At 36.5% G+C, this 21,905-nt stretch overlaps 1 protein-coding gene across 7 annotated transcripts in view; it reads right to left on the bottom strand.

Annotated features, from left to right (window-relative positions):
• PKP4 (plakophilin 4) overlaps positions 1-21,905 on the bottom strand; it is a 237,134-nt gene that overhangs the window by 92,276 nt on the left and 122,953 nt on the right. For all 7 annotated transcript variants that reach the window (XM_023217400.3, XM_023217403.3, XM_026454019.2 and 4 more), the window contains exon 3: positions 13,150-13,262. In XM_023217400.3, the coding sequence (XP_023073168.1) occupies positions 13,150-13,262 (113 nt within the window). The remainder of the gene's footprint in view (positions 1-13,149; positions 13,263-21,905) is intronic.

Here is a 21,905-nt window from a genome sequence, read left to right as displayed (position 1 = left end):
CTTTGGATTATATGCAGTCTACTAATGCAAACCAAACATTTGACAGTGGTTAAAATGTGTAGGGAGTTTTTTTAGCTGTGAAATTCTGTAGTCTACACACTTTTTCCTGCTTCAGTTTTAGAGTGTTTTTCTCCTATTTAATTGTGGAGTAACACAGCAGCAGCATAGAAAAATCTATGCAGAAACAGATTAGATTGATTTGTTATTAAATAGATTGTGAAGCCTCAGGGAAGATAACTATAATAACAATTCAGACACTATAAAGTCTGGCAAACTTGTCATGTTAGTCCCCCACCCCCATCCCTAGGCAGACATGCCATGTACATTTTTATGACAAGCTGATTAACTGCTGAAAACGCACTAATGGAGGGCCCTCACTTTTAGGTAGATAATCACATTTTCAGTTTTCTTTCCCATACATCACTGGATTAGAGCTGTGTAGGGTAGCTCTCTGAAGGGTTAAGGATACATCACACATATTGCTCTTGTTGCTCTATGTCCTTAACCTGCCAGATGGTAACGAGAATGAGAGTTTACCACTAACCTTCTTTTATTTCATCATGAATATTAAAGTGATTAGATGAAGGAATTACAAAAAATTTCCCCCTAAAATAATTAACTGCGCTAAGTACATTAGTGGAAACAGGCAATATATTTTTAAAGGTTGTTTCCTAGAATTGTTGAATGAATATTTATATGACCTCTTGTAACATGTTTGTGAATGATTAGGAATAGAAATATCAAGCACTTCAGAGTTTCCAGATAGGAGAGACAAAATAGTGGTAGTGGAGGTGGAGCTGGAGACGAGGACTCTCACAGATGCCTCTGTACAGCAAACACAACTTTTACCTAGATAGCATGTGTTTGGAGGGGTGCAGTGGCAACAAGGAGGTAAATGAAGTACTGAAGTCTTTCCAGCCACTTGAGACTCCAATGGAAAAGCAAGAGAAAAACACTGTCTTTAGGGGAAAATGTCATCCTCATGTTAGGTTCAGGTGTACAATAAATAAAACGAAATCAAAGCAAAACACACCACCACCGCCAAGACCAAAAATGAAACCCTACTGAAGAGTAAGAGGATAACATGCACAAAACATTTACTATCAAACTGCAAATTACGTAATAGGTGTTTAATGGCTGCTGTTCTCTTTACTACACCATAATTATAAAAAGGGATTTTACCTAAGGATATGATGATCAAAGATACCAAGGTAAGGCATCCTGGGATAGAGCTAGGAGAGCCAGTGCAACCTCATCAACAGCATTCTTCACAAAATTAAAAATAATAAAATACAGGCATACATTTTATGCTGCTAGGAAGACACTTTATCGTCTGGTTTAGTTATGCACAATGGTCCCTTGCTGATAGAAGACAAATTTCTAAGCTTCTATCTTTGTAGCTCTAGAAAACAGCAAAAGCTAAGTATTTGGTGAATGAATTTAGAAAAGACGTCATAAATATTTGCAGAAAAAAACAAATGCAGAGTCATGAAAACACGGAAATAGAAACCGAGAGTAATGTTAGTATAATCTGTTTGGGCTTTCACCTACCCTAAGTGGCAGGTTTGGATAATTTGAGATTTATTATTATATTATATATAGAAGGTTATTTCTTCTACATACGTGTCACTGTACTAAAATGTTCATATTCTATAAATAGATCAATATGGTGTACTTTGTTTTACAATGTACTAGGATCTGTACTATTTTAAGAAATATATCCCAGAGTTATTTTAGCTTTAAAAAACTAGCTGGGCGCGGTGGCTCAAGCCTGTAATCCCAGCACTTTGGGAGGCCGAGACGGGCGGATCACGAGGTCAGGAGATCCAGACCATTCTGGCTAACATGGTGAAACCCCGTCTCTACTAGAAAAAAAAAAAAAAAAACAAAAAAAAAAACAAAAAAACTAGCTGGGCGAGGTGGCGGGCGCCTGTAGTCCCAGCTACTCGGGAGGCTGAGGCAGGAGAATGGCGTAAACCCGGGAGGCGGAGCTTGCAGTGAGCTGAGGTCCAGCCACTGCACTCCAGCCTGGGCGACAGAGCGAGACTCCGTCTCAAAAAAATAAATAAATAAAAATAAAAAAATAATGATAGAACCAAAAATAACAAGCCAAATTACTCATTAGAAAAATGAGCAAACATGAACAGCGGAGGACACTCAAATGGACCATAACATATGAAAAGATATTCAACACCAACAGCAATTGAGAAAATGCAAAGTTAAATGAGATAACATTAGTTTGGCAAAACTTAAAGAGACAGTTCAATATTAAACAATGGCAGAAAGAAAGAAGGAAAGAAAGCAAGCAAGAGAAAATGAACCTGGAACTTTTTTACACTGCTCAAGGGGGTGCAACTGTTGAGCTACTTCAGAAAGCTGCTTCAAACCAGCAAGATCTAGAAAAATTAAAAATGTACATTCATTATGATCCAAATAGTCTACTTCTCATTATATATTTTCCATAATCTTACACATGTGAACCAGGATATATGTTCAAAAATGTTCACTTACAGTATTGTAAAACTTCAACAATAGAATGGCTAAACAGTTTAATGTTTATGGTATAAATATACAAGAGCAGTTAAAAGAATGAACTAGATTTACACATATCAATGTGGCTGGATCTCAAATGGAATACATCAAGGTGCATGCACAATGACACATAAACCACACCTATCATCTTTGATGTTAAAAAAAAAAGCAACACAAAATATTGGTTACACAGGTGTTAATATATATGTATAGAATATGTAAGTACTGTATATGTATTGACATAAAAGTATACAAAGTAATTTGAAACACTACACACTAGTGGTTAGCTATGGGGAAGAGAAAATGTGGCAAAGGGGACTTGAATTTTAGGTTCAATATTTTTTATAAAAAATGAATTTTTAATAATTTTTAATTACGGGATGTGAGTACTTACATTTTCATGCTATTCTATGCACTTACAATTTTTAACATTTCTCAAAACAAAGAAGATTTAAAAACACAGATAAAGGGAAATAATAATAGTGATAAGAAAATACAGGATTTAAGAGCATTGGTGCTTTTATGAGATGATAAATGTAATTACTAAATCCTATAAAGCAGTGAAAGCAAATTTGTTCAAGCATCTTGAAATATCCTGTATAACTGATTAAAGTACTTTATCAATATGCACACATAATTTCAAAAACTAATGATGAAGAGTAAGGGCTAATATTATAATTCTTATTTTGATTCAATAATTCAATACTGCTAAATAACTTAGTAATATAATTATAGAAAGTGAACTATGAAAATTTACAGAAAATGAAATACTGTTTTAACTAAAATTGTTCTTTAAAAGATAATTAAATAATGGCATGATATATATATTTTAGATGTATGGGCCTCTGAATTTTTGAGAGTATTAGAAAAATTAATATAGCTGAGGTGCCTCCATTTTAACCACATATATTAAAATAGTCTTAAAATAATCTGAAACATTTATCCTATTAACCTGATCTTTTTTGTGGTTCTTCCTAACCACATTATCTATTTAACATTTAAAATGCTCAGTCTAAGAGACAGGTAATTTATTTTGGAATACTTATTTGCTGTGATTAAAACATTTTGTAGTACAACATTCTAGGTTCAAAAAAGATTCTACTATGAAAGGTATCTTGTTTAAAATTCTACATGGTGACATTTTTAGCTTAAAATATGTTAGCTTACTGCAATACTGGTTGAAATACCTTGGGGTCACATGGCCTAGGCAAGACTTAGTTATACTAGTTTAATTCACATGTGTGGAGATACTTGTCACTTGGATTTGTATGTCCCAGTTGAAACTGACTTGTGACTGGAATGGCAATGAGATATCATAATTAAAAATGCCTTCTGGAAGAACTGTGTTGAGCAAACTGCTCCAGATAAACAACTTCTGTAGAGCTGCAGGTCAGCTTTGACACATTTGGTATCTTTCAGATGTGGAACTCTTTACTGTGTTTACAGCAGGAGTTGCATCACGAAAATGCAATGTTACCAAATTTGCTCATAAGAGCACCAATTTAATAACTATTCACCATAGAGATCCCAAGGGTTTCTGGTAATTATACTGAAATATTAAACAGTTTAGTCTTCATTTAGTCTGAATTAGAAATGAAGTTAGGGAGCTTTAGAATATTTGACCATTAAGAGAGCCACTAGTGACCAAATACACTAAAAAATTAAAACTAAATCATTACAGACAACTAACTCACCAATAAACAAGCATTTACTAAAACAGGAAGCAAAGGAGAAAGGAAAGGAGGCAAGCCCACATGAGAGAGTGGGAGGATGGGTGGACAGGCCAAGGGAAATCTCCCTTTGCTCCTGCTGCCTCCAACTTAAGAATGTCTAGAGCAAAGCTCTTGATATTTTTCCCTCTTAAAATTCAATACCCAGCAGCACTATTCATCACAGCCAAAAACAGAAAACAACCCAAATGTACAGCTGATGAATAATAAACAAAATATGGCATATCTACATGATGGAATATTATTTGGAAATAAAAAAGTATCAATACATGCCACAACATGGAGGAACCTTGAAAATTTCATGCAAAGTGAAAAATGCCAGACACAAAAGACCACAAATTGTAATATCATTTATTAGAAATGTTGAAAATAGGCAAATCCATAGATACAGATAGAATAGTGTGGTTCTCTGAGGATAGGGAAAAGGAAAAAAGGGGGAGGGTTTTTTTTTGGAATGATATTTCAAAATTAAGTAGTGGTGATGGTTGCACAACTCTGAATATACTTAAGAACACTGAATTGTACACTTCAAAAGTATGGATTTTATGGTATGTGAAATGTATCTCAATAAAATAGTTACTTTATAAAAAGCATGCTCAGGTTTTGCCTGGTGAGTGCACTGAAGGTCAAAGGGACAGAACTTTCTCAAACATTCTCCTAAGTGGTGTATTAAATAAGTAATAAACTTTTAAAGCACAAACATTCAATCTATTCAAATATTCTTCATGTTTTAAAGAATACATTATTTGAAGAGGTTGATTTCTCAATGACTTAAAAATATTCACTGAAGAAAAGATTTGAACCACAAAAAGGCCTTTTATGCTGCTGTCAGCCCTAAAATATTTTTAGAATTTTTAGTAATATCAATTCAAACCTGATGACCCGATAAAGTGTAAAAAATAAAAAGTCTGAATGGCAGTGGGAAATCAAATCTTTTCATTAAAAAAAAACAGTTCTTAAGTGGTAGTAAGAACACTATTTGTCAAAACTGTATGACCTTTTTGAAATCATAAAGAATTCTATTTTAGCAGGGCTTTAAACAAACCAAAAAAGGGAAGATAATCTTAGGAAGACTGTGAAGTTATTTAACTTCAACATTGCTACCATCTTCCTAATACCAGCAGCAGCCAGCCAAAGAATGAACAATATGAAGGGACCAACTGCTTCTGAACGGGATAATCAAATTTCAAAATCATTCGCAAAAAGCAAAAATGAAAATCTAAACTGTGATTTACTTCCAAAAGTTGCCATTAATATTTTCTACAATTATTAAAAGGCCCAATTTTTAAATATATATTTTTTATTTCAATACAAATCAAAAGTTAGGGCTTTGTTTTAGTAAGGAGACAAACTACGATTTGTAAAATCAAATATTTGGAACCAATTTATGATGTACAAAGATATAAACTTTCTCTTTCACCATTTACAATTTATTGAGAAGTAAATAAAAAACAAAGAAGAGATAACCAAGATGAGTTTCTGGGAAACAGTAACATTCCAAGTCTGTTGTCAAGAATAGTTACGGTTCTGAAATTCTTTACTATAAAATTTCAGGGATAGTTTCTAGAATTCTAAGATGATCATATTTTATTTATGAAATTTTCAATTCTAACTATATACTTTTAATCCTTCTAGTTTTTATTGTTTAAATTTTTTGTAGAGATATGGTCTCACAACGTTGGCCAGGCTAGTTTCAAACTCCTGGCCTCAACTGATCCTCCTGCTTTGGACTCCCAAAGTGCTAGGACTAAAGGCATGAGCCACTGTGCCCGGCCTATCCTTCCAGTTTCGCTACACAACAAGCTGAACCACTAGTGTAACTTCTCTGCTTGCATGAAATGTGAACACAGACCATACACTGTACACTGGAATGCTGAATTTATTTTGCAATATTTCTCCTGGCTGAATCTTTCACTAGTATGCACTTGCCATTGGAAGGCTGCACTAGTCTCTAACCTACTAAGCTAGCATCCCTAGGCCCAAAGCTATTCAGCACTTGGGAATTCTGCTGGCACATGGAAACCATTAAATTTGATGTATGTGCTTGGCTGGGGAGCCAATGGGGCAAAGCTACCATCTGTGGGATTATGACTGAACACCTCTAAGTCAGAATCCCTCCCAGGCAGAGCCACACAGCAGGGTCACAGTAGGGCTGTGGACCCTCGGTTGGCCTCGAATCACTGGTCCCCTGTCGTCCCCGCCAGCAGGCTACTTGGACGCGCGCTGGGACCCTGGTGCGGAGAGCCCCTGGTCCTGGGAAACAGAGTGTGGCTGGAAAGGGGGCTGCCCACTTACCCATCATGCAACGCATGTTGGGAACCTGGCGCTAAACCATTTGGACAACCCGTTTCTGGGTTGGGTTTCGTATGTAGCAGAGCAGCTCCCTCACTGTGATCTATTGAAAGTCTGCCCTCGATACAACGGTTTGTAAAAAGAAGAAAACAGAAAATATAAAAATATAAGAAACAAACAAAAAAACAAAACATAAAAAAAGTTGTTTAAAGAATATCCTGGCATACTAAAGCGGGACATTAGGAACAAGATAAAAAGTTACCTGTGGGGAATTACCTCAAAATTAAATTTAAATTTAATTTTTCAGAAAGTATTTTTTGAAGAGAAAGAAACATAGCAAACTTTTAAAAGTGGTTGCCTCTTTTTGGGGGGTTCATGAAAATGTTCCATATGTCAGTTGTGGTGGTGGTGGTCATCACACAACTGCATGCCAAAAGTGCTAGTAAAGGATTGTAGAACTACACTACAAAGGGTTACATTTTATGGTAAGTAAATCACACTTCAATAAAGTTGACTTAAAATGCATAGTAGTTATCTCTGAATGGTAGAATCATGAATTTTTCTCTTTATACTTCCCTGAACTTTACAACTTGTCTAAAAGGAACATCATTTAACTCCATAACTCCATAAATAAAATACAGAGTAAGAATACGGTCTTGTCTATACCCTTGCCTGCTCCAGTGTCCTTGGAGTGTAGGCATAAGGGGAAGTCCTAGGGGGAGTAGATGGGTACAGAATCCAAGTGGGCCCTGCAATGTGGGTTATTGGACCCTTTTACTCTCACTGTGTCCAGTGAAATCTCAACCCAACTAATGTGAAAATGATACCCCATCAATGATATTGCAGGGAATAAAAGAACAAGTTCCATGCCTCATCAAAATTTGGATTTGAAGGATGTTGCTTAGCCTGTGGGAGACATGAGATTTAAAGGACATATTTCCCTCTGAGGATTCTGTGCCGTGAGATTTCCTAAGACAAGCTGTACATACCCCAGCATCCCCTGGGAGTCATTTCTGTTGCTAAGATGTATACACTATGCACCTGCACAATGACAGGCAACACAGGCCATCTCACATCTCAGCACTCATTGCCATCCATGACTCTAAAAGGCTCTACAGACAGAAACAGTCACGGTAGGCTGCCTGCTTAGTGGACCTAAAATTGATTCATCTATCTACATATGCTAAGTATTATCCTGGAGCCAAGCTGTAGTGTCAGAATTGGCCCCCTGGAGAATTACTTTTAGTTAAGGTGTTATTCCATCCATTTATATTCCATTTAACAATGGAAGAAAGAGCCCTATGAGCTTGTTTTTGTAATTTACTAGAAAGAGACCACTGAGGACACTGCTTGCCTCATCATACAGCGGTATGTTAATGGGGACACACGGGAGAAATCACTTAAGCCTCAACCCCAGGAATGGTGTGGATCCTCCTGAGCAACTTAGTTTGTTTTTCTTTTACAGACACGTGAATTGTGGAATTCATTAGTGTTTCTGTCTTTAGCATGGCTATTAGGTCACTCAGAGCGAACGTGGCATGGAAGGTTACAACATACATTTTGTGTACTAGTTTAACCTTGGCTTCATCTTATTTTTCTAAATTTTATCTTCTTTTTCCTGCATTTCCTTTTAGTTTTTGTATTTTGAAAGGTGTTTCAAGTACTTTTGGATGAGGTGAAATACTGAATGCATAAGCAACGATAGCATACTCAGAACAAATGCAGAAAAGCTTTTTCTTCCCTATTAACTGGTTCCTTTCAATGAGGTGAAATATAACTATGCTCAATATAAATGCAGACAAACCATAACTTCTTTATTAATTCATTCCAAAACCAAACCTCAATGAGGTGAAATATTAAATACACTGATAACATTATCTGCACAGATAACTTTAGTGTACCTGGTACAAATGAAGAAAGGCTACAATTGCTCTGTTAAATGAGGCCATAACGTGTCTTCAGGGCTTTTCAAGGTTGCAGCGATTATTTCTGGTCTGATATATCATCTCTTGATACAGGCTTCATCAATTCCAGATGAAAGTTCATTATAATATATTGATAGTGCGAGTTTTATTAATTTTTTTAGAAGTAAATAAAACCAATGGAAAAGTAATCAGAAATGAGGTTTTTACCTTGTTGGGAAGACTACTACTTCTAAAGAGTCATTAATAGAAAAAGTAAGGAATTTTATCTTAAGATTTTAAAAATGTTCTCAAGAAGGCATACTGCAAATAAACTGCCAATGATTATTATGCAGTTCACCTTTTTGAGACACTTCCTGACAGGTGCAAATGTATGCAGAGGACTAGTTTCTACTTTTAAAATGGAAACATATTCTGGCATGGGTTAAAAATGAATCTTTGATCCTACAAGTGTGAGGAAACCAAAGTACTCACTATTAGAGCCACTCATTCGGGGAGGAGGACTCCACAGTTTATTTATCACAACATAAGCATAATTAAACAGGTATTAAACAGGACCTCACGCCACTGCTGCATCTTTCTTCACAGGGTGAGGCCAATAATGACAAAAACTTTGGATGGGTGAAAAGGGTGAAAACAAATCCTTTTTGTTTTCCTTTGAGTCATTACTGTCATCTTTGGACCAGGAAAAGTAAGAAAATCTTACAGATCACCTTACCAACTCTGCCACAGGATCCAAACACTATGAAAGGTAACTAGTGATCAAATCCCCCGTTTTGCTGATTAAACTCATTCCATGCAAAAACGAACTGGATCGAACAGAAGCTCGATCGCCCAAAGTAGCAATTCCACTTTTAATTGCTACTTTTTTAGCAAACTGGAAATGGCAGGCAGGTCTGAGAGCTAATTTCTGTTCTTCTGTATCCCTTAGATTCTGGTTCCAAGACTGACAGTTGGCATGCACTGGAGACGCAAGGGGGATCTCTCAAGTGACACAATAAAAAAAACCTTGGCTCCCCTAATGGCAAAGCACCTTTACTTGATGTGCCTGAAGCATCCTGGACTTAAGGTTCATTATCCATTCAATGATCATTTGGCTGGGAGCCCACCTGCTGAGCACCAGGCTCTGTGCCAGGGCCATGGGGTTGGAATGGGCCTCACTACCTGTTGAGCAGCTAACACGCACAGGGAAACAGTGATGGGAATTCAGATGAGGGAGGTGACTTTTCCTGAGAAACTTGAGAAAGGTTGTAAAGAAGGGTAAGCATTTAGTTGCGACATCAAAAATAGATGGGAATTCAACATGAGAAGAAAGTAGGGCAATCCAAGTGGATCAGTTACCATTCCAACCACAGCTCAGAGATCACTGAATGAAGAAACCCACCTTACTCATAACCTTTAAAATTTCATAATAGATTCCTATCTGGCTGCCTGGTCTCTTTATTCTGTTTTACACACTGCACTCTGAAAAAAGGAAAACTTCCAATAACCATCACCACCACCAATAACAACTTTCAGTAGGTCTCCTTTAAAGATCCAATAAAGTTCTTCACAATTAAATGCCGGCTTCACCTTTCCAATTTCATAAGGTCCTTTTAGGGCATATCCTAGACGCTGAGCCTCTTAGTGCTCCGGGACGACTGTAATGTGGGATCATATATGCCTCTGTGTACACTTTCCTCCTTTCCCTGGTCAATCCCACTCCCATTTCTGCATGACCCATTCATTCACCCGACATTCACTGGTCGTGACAGTCACATGCCAGGCACAAATGCCAGGCACTGAGAACCAGAGAGGAACCACAAAAAAGAGTCACTGACAGAAACTACTGCCCACAATATGTATTTTACTTAGAGATTTTTAACAAACATATGGAATTAGCCAGCTGAATGATATAACCTTAAAATTATTTAACATTTTAAAATTCACAAGTCCAGAACATAATCTAATAGCCATGCATATATCAACCACTCCTTCATTTAACAGCTGTTAACATTTTGTTATATTTGCTCCAGATGGCTCTTGAATAAAATGCTACAGATTCAGTGAAAGCCTAATTCCTAGTATTGTCCTCCTTTCTTCCTTTCTAGAGGTTCTACCATCTTAAATTGGTGTCATTCCAAAATATTTTATACTTTTACTCCAAATGCATACACTGAAAAAAAACCAAGTACTGTTTAATTATTATGCAGTATTGCTATAGATGTATATTTTAAATTGCTCATAGATTATTCCTCCTATAGTTATTCTTCTGCAACTTACAGCTTTTCAAGTCTGTTTTGCAAACATGTCCATGTTGATACATGTAGATCCAGTTATTTCATTTTAACTGCTCTAGAGTTTCATTTTAACTGCTTTAGAGTGTACCTATTAACAGTTTATTTTCCATTTCCGTCCTGAGGAATAAGTATACTCTTTGTAATTTTTTACTTTTGCAAATGATGCTGCAATGAGCATCCTTTGTATTTTACTGTGCACACCTGTCAGACTTCCCCCAGTGGTATCCAGTTCTTGGAGTGTGAAACTCTATTCTTTTGCTCACTGATTCTCTCACTCATGGTCAAGTTTATGGTATGTATTTCAATGCATTTTTTTCCCCAAAATCAGAACTAATTCAGAAATACATGATGAACAAAGCACAGTGTGAAACTGTCCTTCCTACCCTCTTCAATACATCTTTTCTTATGTTTGTACACTCAGGTGCTATAATCTCTCATCTGGATTCCTTAGCTCTAGTGAAGGTATTTGTGTGTGTGAATGGTTGTTCAAATTGATGTTTCTGTGAGAGGATGAGCACTGACAAGTCCTATTCTGTCATCTTGCTGATGTCACTCATAAATTTGTGTTTTATACTATCTCACTGTGAGCTCATCTTTAGTGGTGTCATTTTCTCAGATGGGGACTCCTGAGCAATGTGGATAGTTACATTTGGGCTCCAAACCCACATATGGTAGAAGCCTGGGGTTTGCTAATTGTGGGGTCCTTTAAAGGATATGGCTTAGTACAGTGATCTTAAGTTCAAACATACCATCTTGAGTTCACACAAGATTTCATTCTTCGGCTCCTATATGGGTATAAAACCCATCTTTAGTGCTTACTTTGAGATGTGACAACTGTTCTCACATCTCCTACAGAGGTAGCTCAAGCTTCTGGCTCCGGCTTTCAGTGCTCTTTCTAGTTTCAATATCTGGGGATTTTCCCTCCTCTTGTGCCATTTCCTCTAGGTATTGGTCTTTATTATTGATATACCAAGTATTACTAGGAGTTTATCAAGAGAATTTCTATTTTAATTTAGTTAGTAATATTGCCAGAATAAGAAGTACTAACAGAATTCTGTTAAATGTTGAATCACTTTTCCATTAAAATATAATTCTGGTTAGAAAAACAAAACCAGTTGGTGCATACCTTTTAGAAATATATAATACCATATTATTGAGTTTGTGAATTGTTCTTTTTGGTGCTAAAGATATGGATAATTTCTAAAAAATATTATAGAGAATTAAAGCTAATTTTTGTTTTCAGTTTTAATTTCCTGAACAAATTATTTCATTGGGTATTGCAAAGTCTGAGTTAGAAATTTCTAATTTATTATTTTACACCTTGCTTATAATTCTCTTCCCATAAAAACCTTCCTGGATATTTATAAAATAATTACATAATCTTATATTTGTTTTGTAAAGGTTTTGGTGACCTTTATTTATATGCTTTATGCCTTACCAAACATATCAATATACACAACTGTTAAGAGAGATGAACAATTCATACGTTTATAACTTACCAGCCCAATAGTTTAATGTTCATACCAACAATCAGTTAGAAACAACAGACAGCATTCTATTCACTAAGAAGTTTTTTTACCCATGAGTATCACAAGATACTGAAAAGCAGAATAATTATGAGGTTAGAAATGACTGAGAGAAGTTATTGCAGGCATGTCTACCTAAGCATAAGCAGATCAAATTTAAAACTGCAAACAATGAAAGCATTTTACAGTAGGCTTTATAGAAATATGTAATTATTAAGAAAGAAATCTATAGGTAGGATAAGCAGTGATTTAACTATTTGGAACATGTAGTAATTTTTACAAGAATGATGCTTTTAAATAGCATGAGAGGTATTTAAATAAAAAATAACAATCATGACTATGTTTTTATAGTAATGCACTCATTTTGTATTTACTATATGTGAGTACAGTAAATTATTCCTTATAGTAATTAGTTTGTGTGGTAGTTTCATAGAGCTCTAGAAAAACCCAAAGTAAACTGGAGACATTTTTAAAAGTTAATGCAATCTTATTTAGAAATATTTCTTAGTTTTAAAAAAATCAATACCAGGTGTTCAAAGCACCAGCCAATTAGCTTTACCAAATAATTAGCAATCAATCACAACAACATCCACTAACTGTGTGGACATATGAGGAATCTGAAGGCAGCACAGTAGCTTTTGCTACAGAAGCTTGCCAATGCTATAGAAAACATTTTAAGCACAGGACTGAGGGATAGCTGATACAGCAAGAGGCTTCTCAAAATTAGAATAAATGGACATTTTTGGTTTCAAATTATGGAAGGCAAGTTAACAGTAACAACACTAACAGAATCATTTGCTGCATACAGAACAACTTAATAAGGCATGTAACTTGAGTGTGCATAAAGATGGAGCCATTGGCCCTGTACCTGGTGCTGGCGATGCTTGGTGATTCTGCTCCAAGCCTACATCTTTCTAGCTGACTGGCAACAATCTGCCTTTCCACTTCCAGTTCTCGGGTGAGTCGTTGAAACTGAAGCTCCTGTGATTCAAGGAAATAAAAGGCATATAAGGCTCCGAAGTATGCTGCTCAGGCAGATATATGAAGTAATGTATGTCACAGGAAACACAGGAACGTACCCATAACATACAGCTATGGTGTGGCTTTGTGAAATGCAATTTGTGGATGAAATAAATGACCTATTGATTCCTAGCTTTTTCAAATCTAAAGGCAATAGAATATCAGCCTTTGTTTGGCATAGAAAACATGTAGATCTTTATTTGCCTTTTCTGATTTTGGTTCTAACTGAGGTCTTTAAACAGTACTTCTGCTATAGAGCCTTATTAAAGTTAAGGCTTCCAGAGACCTTACTTAATGTATCTACATCAGAGGCACAGCAAACAATGGCTAGTTTTTATATTTCTCATACTATATGTCAGCATAGTTTAAAAAAATGTAAATCCCCATGATCAGAATCACTTTACCATGTTTGATATATAGTCTTTTAATTAATTAAAAAAATGATTCCAATGCCGCAGAAAAAGTCTTGCTATATTTATCTATAATACAACCAACAAAAATTTGCTGTGTCCAAAAGCAATCATATGCCACCGTGCAAAGGGAGAGAAGGAACACAAGAAATGAAAAAGACTAAGCCATAACATGGAATTTAAAATATATTCAAAAGCTGGAATAGTGTCTACAGAAATTATATTCTTCAATCTACATTGCAAAGTGAAGGCAAACAAATTCTATGAAAGGAGAGGAGGTTTTAACTTTATTTGTATTTCTCTCATTGTTAGCTTGATGGGATTTTAATAAGTAGAAAACATGTCATGTTATAAAATATCTAAAGATCAAGTATATTCCAAAGGTTTTAAGCCACAAATAGCATCTCAAGCTCCCCTGTGCCATGTTGTCTCCTCACAAGTCTACTCAAAGCAAATGCTGAACTGTAAGTAGTTTAATTTGATGACTGCTAGTTCAAAATACCAGACATATGAGTATTAAATCTAGAAACTATTCAGAAATAAAACGACCTAAAATATTATTTATGATTATATGTATATGTTTGCCATTAAAAATTTTAATTGAAAAGTACATGAACTCCCTGTGAAATCAGGCAAACATGTAATTGCTTGACAGCACTGGCTCTGCAAATTCCACAAGCTATTCTTAGAAAAATTTTTAAGAAACAGTCCCTAAACTCCTTACCACCTTCTGATACTGCGAATCCTTTCCTAATGATCCCAGTTGGTGTGGGCGTATTGGACAGGGCCTAGATGAATAATAGCTGGCTCAATAATGCTGTACAATATGATCATAATCGGTAAGTGGGACAATGCTTGCCTCTGCCTAACAATTCTTAGGCTCTTAATAAATGTTCAGTAACAAAAGACTAGATAGACATAAATTGTTCAGAATTCAGTACAAGGCTAAGATCCAATTTGAAAATACTATTATGCTTAACTCACACTTACTCTTTCTTTGCTCTGTAACAGTATCTTTTTTTTTTTTTTTTGTGATAGACTTCCATTTGTTCACTTCTTTTACTCACTTGTTATTATATGCATCTTTTCCCACAAGACTGCCTAGTTCTCTCAAGCTGGGCCAGGAAAGGACTACTCGGGAATCCCAAAATGTTCCCCAAGCCATCACATTACCTTCGTCCTCTGAGTTCAGTGGCTACTAGGGATTGGGGGCTGGAGTATTGTCCTCATTTTGGGATGGCCAAAAGTTACCATATCAGATATAGTATGAAGATACATTGCAAATAAGAACAAAGAAAAAAAATTCCATTCATAGAAAAAAATTCCACTGTACAGGAATGAATTTTTATCATGTCTGTGGCTGCCTATGACCTTGTAAACAACCTTTCAAGGAAATAGTTGGGAAAGTTCCTCTTGAAGGCAGAAGTTGGAATTTCCCATATTTCCTTCCCTCAAAAGCACAGACAGGTGACTTTGGCTCTGCCAAGAAGGTACACTCATGCCAGACTGTGATGCAGGTGCTGACAGAGACTCTGACTCCAGTAAAGAGGACACTCATTTTCTCTATTGCCTTCTTGCTGTGCTTCCTGCATTAGTTCTCAAGGTCAAGTTCCTGACATAGGAACAACCTCCACACACAACTCTGTGTGTTTGGTGGCTATAACAATAGTTTCTTTATCTGATCAACTTTGTGGCACAAATTTGGACACCGTTCCTGGAATCTTAGTCTCAAGTCTTGTTCTCCAGTACTTGTAACAAGTGTAGGAATTCACTAATAATCCCTTAATGAATTACTTTTCTGTTTAATTAGCCATGTCAGTGTCTGTATCTTACAACCAGAAACTTTGATCGACGCACCCATAGAAACAATTCACAGTTGTTGAGTTGCTAGGAAAGCCTATACACACATTATGTAGCTATACATTTTATTTAAAAGTAGGGCAATTCCTTTAACATTCTTATGGACTGAGTTAAGTCCACATTATATCCCTACTGGCGCAGAGCCCATAATATTGAACATCACTTTTATCGAAACCATTCAACCTATTATGTGCCCACAACTTCTCACAAGTAGGACTTCATCAAAGTGCCAAAAGCAGACTATCAAGAAGCTATAAAGTATTGAATCTGTAAAAGTTTCTTAACACCTGTGAATGTTTACAAACAAAAAATATGCTTTCTTGCAAAATTATTCCTATTATTCCTACGGAATACAAGTTGAACACGCACACATGTGAATGGCACCAAGATGTATGAGTGGGATATCAATATTTGACAATTCAGTCTCTACTGGCTTCTTAGACTGTCTGATGAGGAGGAGGACAGCATTATGCAGTCATATGAAAACACATCTAATAATTTCCAAAATAACACTCATTAAGATGATGATGCAGAGACATCATCTATGAAGTTAAATTCTTGTATTTTATCCTCTAAACAAAAAATGTGAAGACTGGTTCTTAAATCAGTATCCCAAACTGGGAATCTAAATTATAGGGCAAGCTTATATTTGTTCTTTCGTGAGAAGACAAAAGGTAATGTTAAAAGCATTTGTCAGTGATTTAGTGTATGAACATTTCCTCGTAGAGCCTAGCAAACAAAACCACACATGACTTTAGAAAGTCAAGGCTACTAATATGCTTTAAAAATGGAATCTGTTCACATGTGTTACAAAGCTTGTCTTTTATATTTACTTCCTTCCTCTCAAATAAGAATACTGATAAATATTCTTTGAGAGAGAGTTAAGGGAATAGACGAAAATAAAGCAGCACTTTCAGATGAGCCATATTTGGTAGACAGAGCTACACTGCCAATGGAAGCCCACGGAAGAGTTGGCTGCCCCATCTGCCAGCAGGTGGCCTGTGGTCATCAGCTCCTTCAGGGGTGTCTTGGCTGCAGAGAGCCACTTGCATTCAGGCACTGATCAAGGTAAGAAAATAAAGACCAGGCCCAGATCTGCTCCCTTTGGCCTTGGCCAAGGCTTTGTCAGCCTGATTTGGAATTCTCCCTTGCCTAATCCTGCTTTCGCTTCCCCTCTCCTCCACAGGTGTTGATCCCTGACAAATATTCTGCATGTAAAATTCCATGTCAGTGAGAACCCAACCTGAAACAGTCTTTTTTTTTTTTGCCTTCCATTTCTATAATGATAGATTTCTCTCTCCCAATTTAAGAATATTGTGAGACACTTCAAAAATACAGAAAATTATAGACAATAACACAATAAACTTCTGTGAATCTGACCAAGCTATAGCAAACTTTAATATTTTGCTACATTTGCATCAGGTGTCTTGTGAAGTAAAATATTACAATTTTATTTTAAAATACAATGAAATCCCTGGGTTTCTCTTTCCTACATCCCATTCTTCTCTTTTCTTCCCTCCCTAGAAGGAATCATTACCCTAAAGTTGGTGCTTAATATTCGCATGAGTATTTTATATTACTACTACACATTTACATATTTACAGAGCCATAAATGGCAACAGATATAGCATTGTTTTATATGTGCACACAATTTATGCCATTGGTATGTTGTACAGGTTTTGCAGATTGCTTTTACTGCAACATGATTTTGAGATTTATTAACATCAATACATGTAGATCTAGCTAATCTATTTTCAGTTCTCAATAGCATTCCATTGCATAGCTATCACATTGATTCTCATCATGAACCTGGGGTTGTTCCCAATTTTATGTAATCATAAACATTCTGTAAAATAATCTTTCTTGTATAAACCATCTTGTGCACCTGAATCATACTTCTCCAGAGTAAAGAGACCTAGAAGTGGAATTGCTTGGTCAAAAGATACACACATCTTCGGTTTTGCTTGATAATGATTGTCAGGTTACTTTTCAAAGTAGTGGTACTAATTTACATTCCAGCCAGTAATAAATGAGAGTTTCAGCTTCTCCACATTCTTACTGACATCAATTGGTATTCTGGGCCTTAAATTTCTCTTTTCTTTGGTTGTCTGATAGGCATAGAATGCTATTTTGCTTGTGTTTTATTTTGTATTTCCCTGATAACAAACACCTTTTTCCTATGTTTATTGACCAATTTAAGTTTCTGAATCTCATAGGTATCATAACTATCGGGGAAAATGTCTTCCTCCTGCCAGCACTCAGGCCTGTCCTCTTCTGTGGGACAGATTTCTTATCAGTTTTAGCCAATGTTGTAGTTTTGGCAAGTTCTAGCTTTGGGCATAGGATCTAATTTGAACCTTCACCTTAGGCCTCCTCAAATGCCTTTGGCATGGAGCTGTCAAATGGCATGCTCAAGATCACCTAGATTTGCCAGATATCTTCAGGGTAAAAGCCAGGTTTATTGCTTAGGATTCTCATTTGCATTTTGCTTTTAGTTTTTGTGAACTATTTCTTTTCCTTCTAGCTTAGCCTTGCTTTAAAAAAAAATCCAATATTTTATTGAGTATGTTTAGTTTCTTTCAGGGGAAAGACTGGTTAGAATACTGAATCTACAGTATAGCTCTTTCATATTTTCTGTTAATTTCTTCAAGCTGTAGTCAGGGAGAATTTCTCAGCACTGCCTTCAATTCACTATTTCTCTATGTGTCCTGTTTATGGTTTATCTCATCTACTTAACTTTTTTTTTCCAAAGACAGCATTTTCCATTTCTGAGACTTATTAGTTCTTTTTCATGTCTGTTCCTGCATGGTCATTGGGTGTGAAATCTCTATCTTTCTTCTTTTGTTTTCCCTTCTTGTTTAGGTTGACTTTTACTTCAACTCCCAAGTTACTCAGTTCTAAATAAGGCTTTAACATTGTTGATTACTGTGTTTCTTTCAAATAGAAATACTAGGATACTGCACATCTAGTCACAAGGGTATCGTCTTCCTTCTGGTTTTCAGAAACCCCAGGTAGCTTTCAGAATTAGGTCTCTGCACTCCCGCTCCTCTGATAAGCAGGAAGAGCTCCACTCTTGTTCAAGGTTCAGTCCCTTGAACCATTTTCACTTAACACTGAAAGCAGGTCATACTTCATCCTCCTGTGGCCTCCTAGTCTCTTACCCTCATTAAGTTCTCACTGATGGCCATAGTGACATATCTCCTGACCCTTTCCAACTGTGCCCTGTGGAAGCCTCATTCCAGTTTACAGACTCTCTATTTACAAACTCTTTATCTTTTAATCAGAATGTTCTCCACCTCTGAGTTACTAAGAATATGCTCCCCTTCCAGGCTTTAATTGAAATGTAGTTCTTCCTTGAAAATACTGCATTTTCCTACAACCCTCTCTGGTGAAGACTATGAATTCTTCCACACCCCAAACCCAAGGTGCCTGGAAGAGGGGAGAGGAGAGATGGTGTGCTCCTGGCTCCTTACTACCTCTAATTATCAGCATAAAGTGGTTCATAATATTCTTCGCTGTCAGTATATGTTATATAATTGTTCTCATTGTCAGTAGGATCCGCAGTCATATCCCCCTTACATTCTTGATATTAGTAAATCATGTTTTCCTTTTCTTCCTAATCAGTAAAGACCATTATGCTTCTAAAATACATGGAAAAAGCTCATTGTCTTTTGAGCCTCCAGCCATCTTGCTCAGTTGTCAATTTGCATCATTATGTGGATTTACTTCAAGTTAGTCCAGCTGACTAATTCAGGAGTAGCTGCAATAGCTACTACAACTATGATGACGACAATTAAGAAACAGCAGTAGGTGCTCATTTCAGACCATCAGCTTGACAACTCAACTCCTGCCCCCACATTCACACTAATCCTCAGTTCTCTTCCAGGCTTAGTGGAGGGACTGTCCCTTTCTCATCCAAGGCTGGTCTCTGCATGCTCTCCTGCCTCCTCCAGAATCTTGCTTCTCTCTGGAATCCTCCATGTTTCATTTAGTCTAACGCTCAAGTTTTTCTCATCTGAGAACATACCTTCTTGATTATAGGACTCCTCAGTCTGTTTCTTTCTTCTCTGACCTATATTATCTCTTTCATTGAGTATTTTTCTTTAAAATGACTCCTTTTTAAGACAGTATCATTCCAGGCATTGAAGTCATTGAAATACTGGTTTCCAATGCTTGTATATTTTTCTTAATATAAAATACATAGTAATTTTTAGAAACGTTCATCTGTTTGACAAAAATCATCTCATGCTAGCAGTGTAACACACCAAGAGACAACATACCTTTCCATGACTATATACCTCAGCAGGAAAGTACTCAGTTCCAGACATATTGAAAGAAGAAAACAGATGGTTGTTATGTGATGGAATTACTGGTTAAGAAAGCAAGCATTTTTATTTCAACTGTTGTTGGTTAAAAATCTTTGAAAAAAATCTACTTTCTGCCTTAGTGTACTGAGAGTTTTATATCACTGAAATACTAATTATCACTGACTAGATTTTTAAGACAGAGGGGATTGGGCAGGATTATGTCCTGTACCCAGGACATGCTATAGCATTTCTCCCCATTTCCCACATTGAAAAGATGAGTCAATTATGGTCATGATCATATCTTTGGGCCAAGTTTAGGAAACTATATTAAAAACAAATATTTAAGAACTACTAAGAAATCCCCCAAAACATCCTAAATATCGTCCTGTAACCTAGGCTTGTGCAAAAACCAAAGCAGTCATATTTACAAAGGTCCTTGAATTTCTCATCCTTAAGACACCCAGCAAATTCAACAGAGGTAATCAAATGTCCTGACCATCTACCACAATTTACTTAATAACTGATAGATCATTATTATCTACTTGGTAATCCCTAAATCAATGTATTATTAATTATAGAAATGCTGGGCATACGATGTCAGTCACCATTGTACTGGCTACCTTCCTTTGTTAAAAGGAAATTAAAAATCAAAGATGAATAACATTATGTTTCTCAAACTGAGAACACCAGCGTCCCACAGGATGTTAACAGATACTCCCTTCAAGGAAGGGTTCCGAGTCAAGCAGATTTGGGAAATGCTGCCTAGGAGACTCTAAATCTTGGAGAGTCACAGCAACCCTACCATATTAAAAGTTCTGAGAAGTCTACCAGCAGGAAGTCAGCTTACCTTTGTTTAACCCAGCACTTCTTTGATTTATTGAACACTAGGCACACTTTTTCTTTTGCAAAGAACAACTATTAACATCTCAAGGAACTATCATTTTGACAACACAACTTATACAACACTGAAAAAAAGTTTATTTGTTGTATTTAGGGAAGGCTGAATTAAGAGGTACTACACTGTATTCTACATTTAAAATATTTTTTAGAAATTGGAAAACAAAATTTTAATCACTTTTGTCAAGACTGAATACTTACATAGGGAAGGGCACTACAAAGGGTTAGCCTTCATATGGAAACTGCTGACGTTGCATCAATTTGAAGACATGAAGGATACACATTATTAGGACAGCTCTGCGGGATTTGTTGCCCTAGGCTATGCCCATCGTCTGTTACATTGAGATCTCAGGATCAAAGAAAAGTGCAAAATACAGCTACCCACTTAATTTCTTGCCTTACTAGCTAATATTCTAATAGGAGATGAACAATATTAAGATTGTTGTTGTTCTATCCTACCACCAAAACAGGAATAAACCAAGTTCTAGTTGACATCTTTCCATCAGTTTTAATGAAGCAGATTGAAAACAGTAAAGTTTATCAGATGTTTGAAGTTTATATTCTAAGACTCAGGCTCTTATCTGTTACTTAGCTCCTCTATGAGGAAACCAAAATAAAGGAGGAGAGGTTTGGGGGTACATTAAATATACACAAGAAAAGCTTTTTACTAAAAACCATTTGTGGATGAGAACTTCAAAGAAAACAGAGTCCCATGCTTTTCCTACGTACCCACCACACGGATGGCTTTTTTTTTTGGAGACAGATTCTCACTCTGTCGCCCACGCTGGAGTGCAGGGGCATGATCACTGCAACCTCTGCCTCTGCAGTTCAAGCGATTCTTGTGCCTCAGCCTCCTTGAGTAGTTGGGATTACAGGTATGTGCCACCAAGTCTGGCTAATTTTTGTATTTTTAGTAGAGACGGGGTTTCACTATGTTGGCTAGGCTGGTCCTGAACTCCAGACCTCAGGTGATCCACCTGCCTCGGTCTCCCAAAGTGCTGGAATTACAGGCGTGAGCCAATGGCTTCTTAAAAGACTGTCTACTCAACAGTGACTCACTGTGTAACTTGCCATTGGCTCTTCAGCCTCTCACTTGACAATATGACCATCACACGGGTCCATGAACAGTG

Source organism: Piliocolobus tephrosceles, chromosome 11, assembly GCF_002776525.5.
Source record: "Piliocolobus tephrosceles isolate RC106 chromosome 11, ASM277652v3, whole genome shotgun sequence".
Lineage (NCBI taxonomy): Eukaryota > Metazoa > Chordata > Mammalia > Primates > Cercopithecidae > Piliocolobus > Piliocolobus tephrosceles.
The sequence above is the reverse complement of the archived record's forward strand: the minus strand, read 5'-3'. Positions and strand labels throughout refer to the sequence as shown.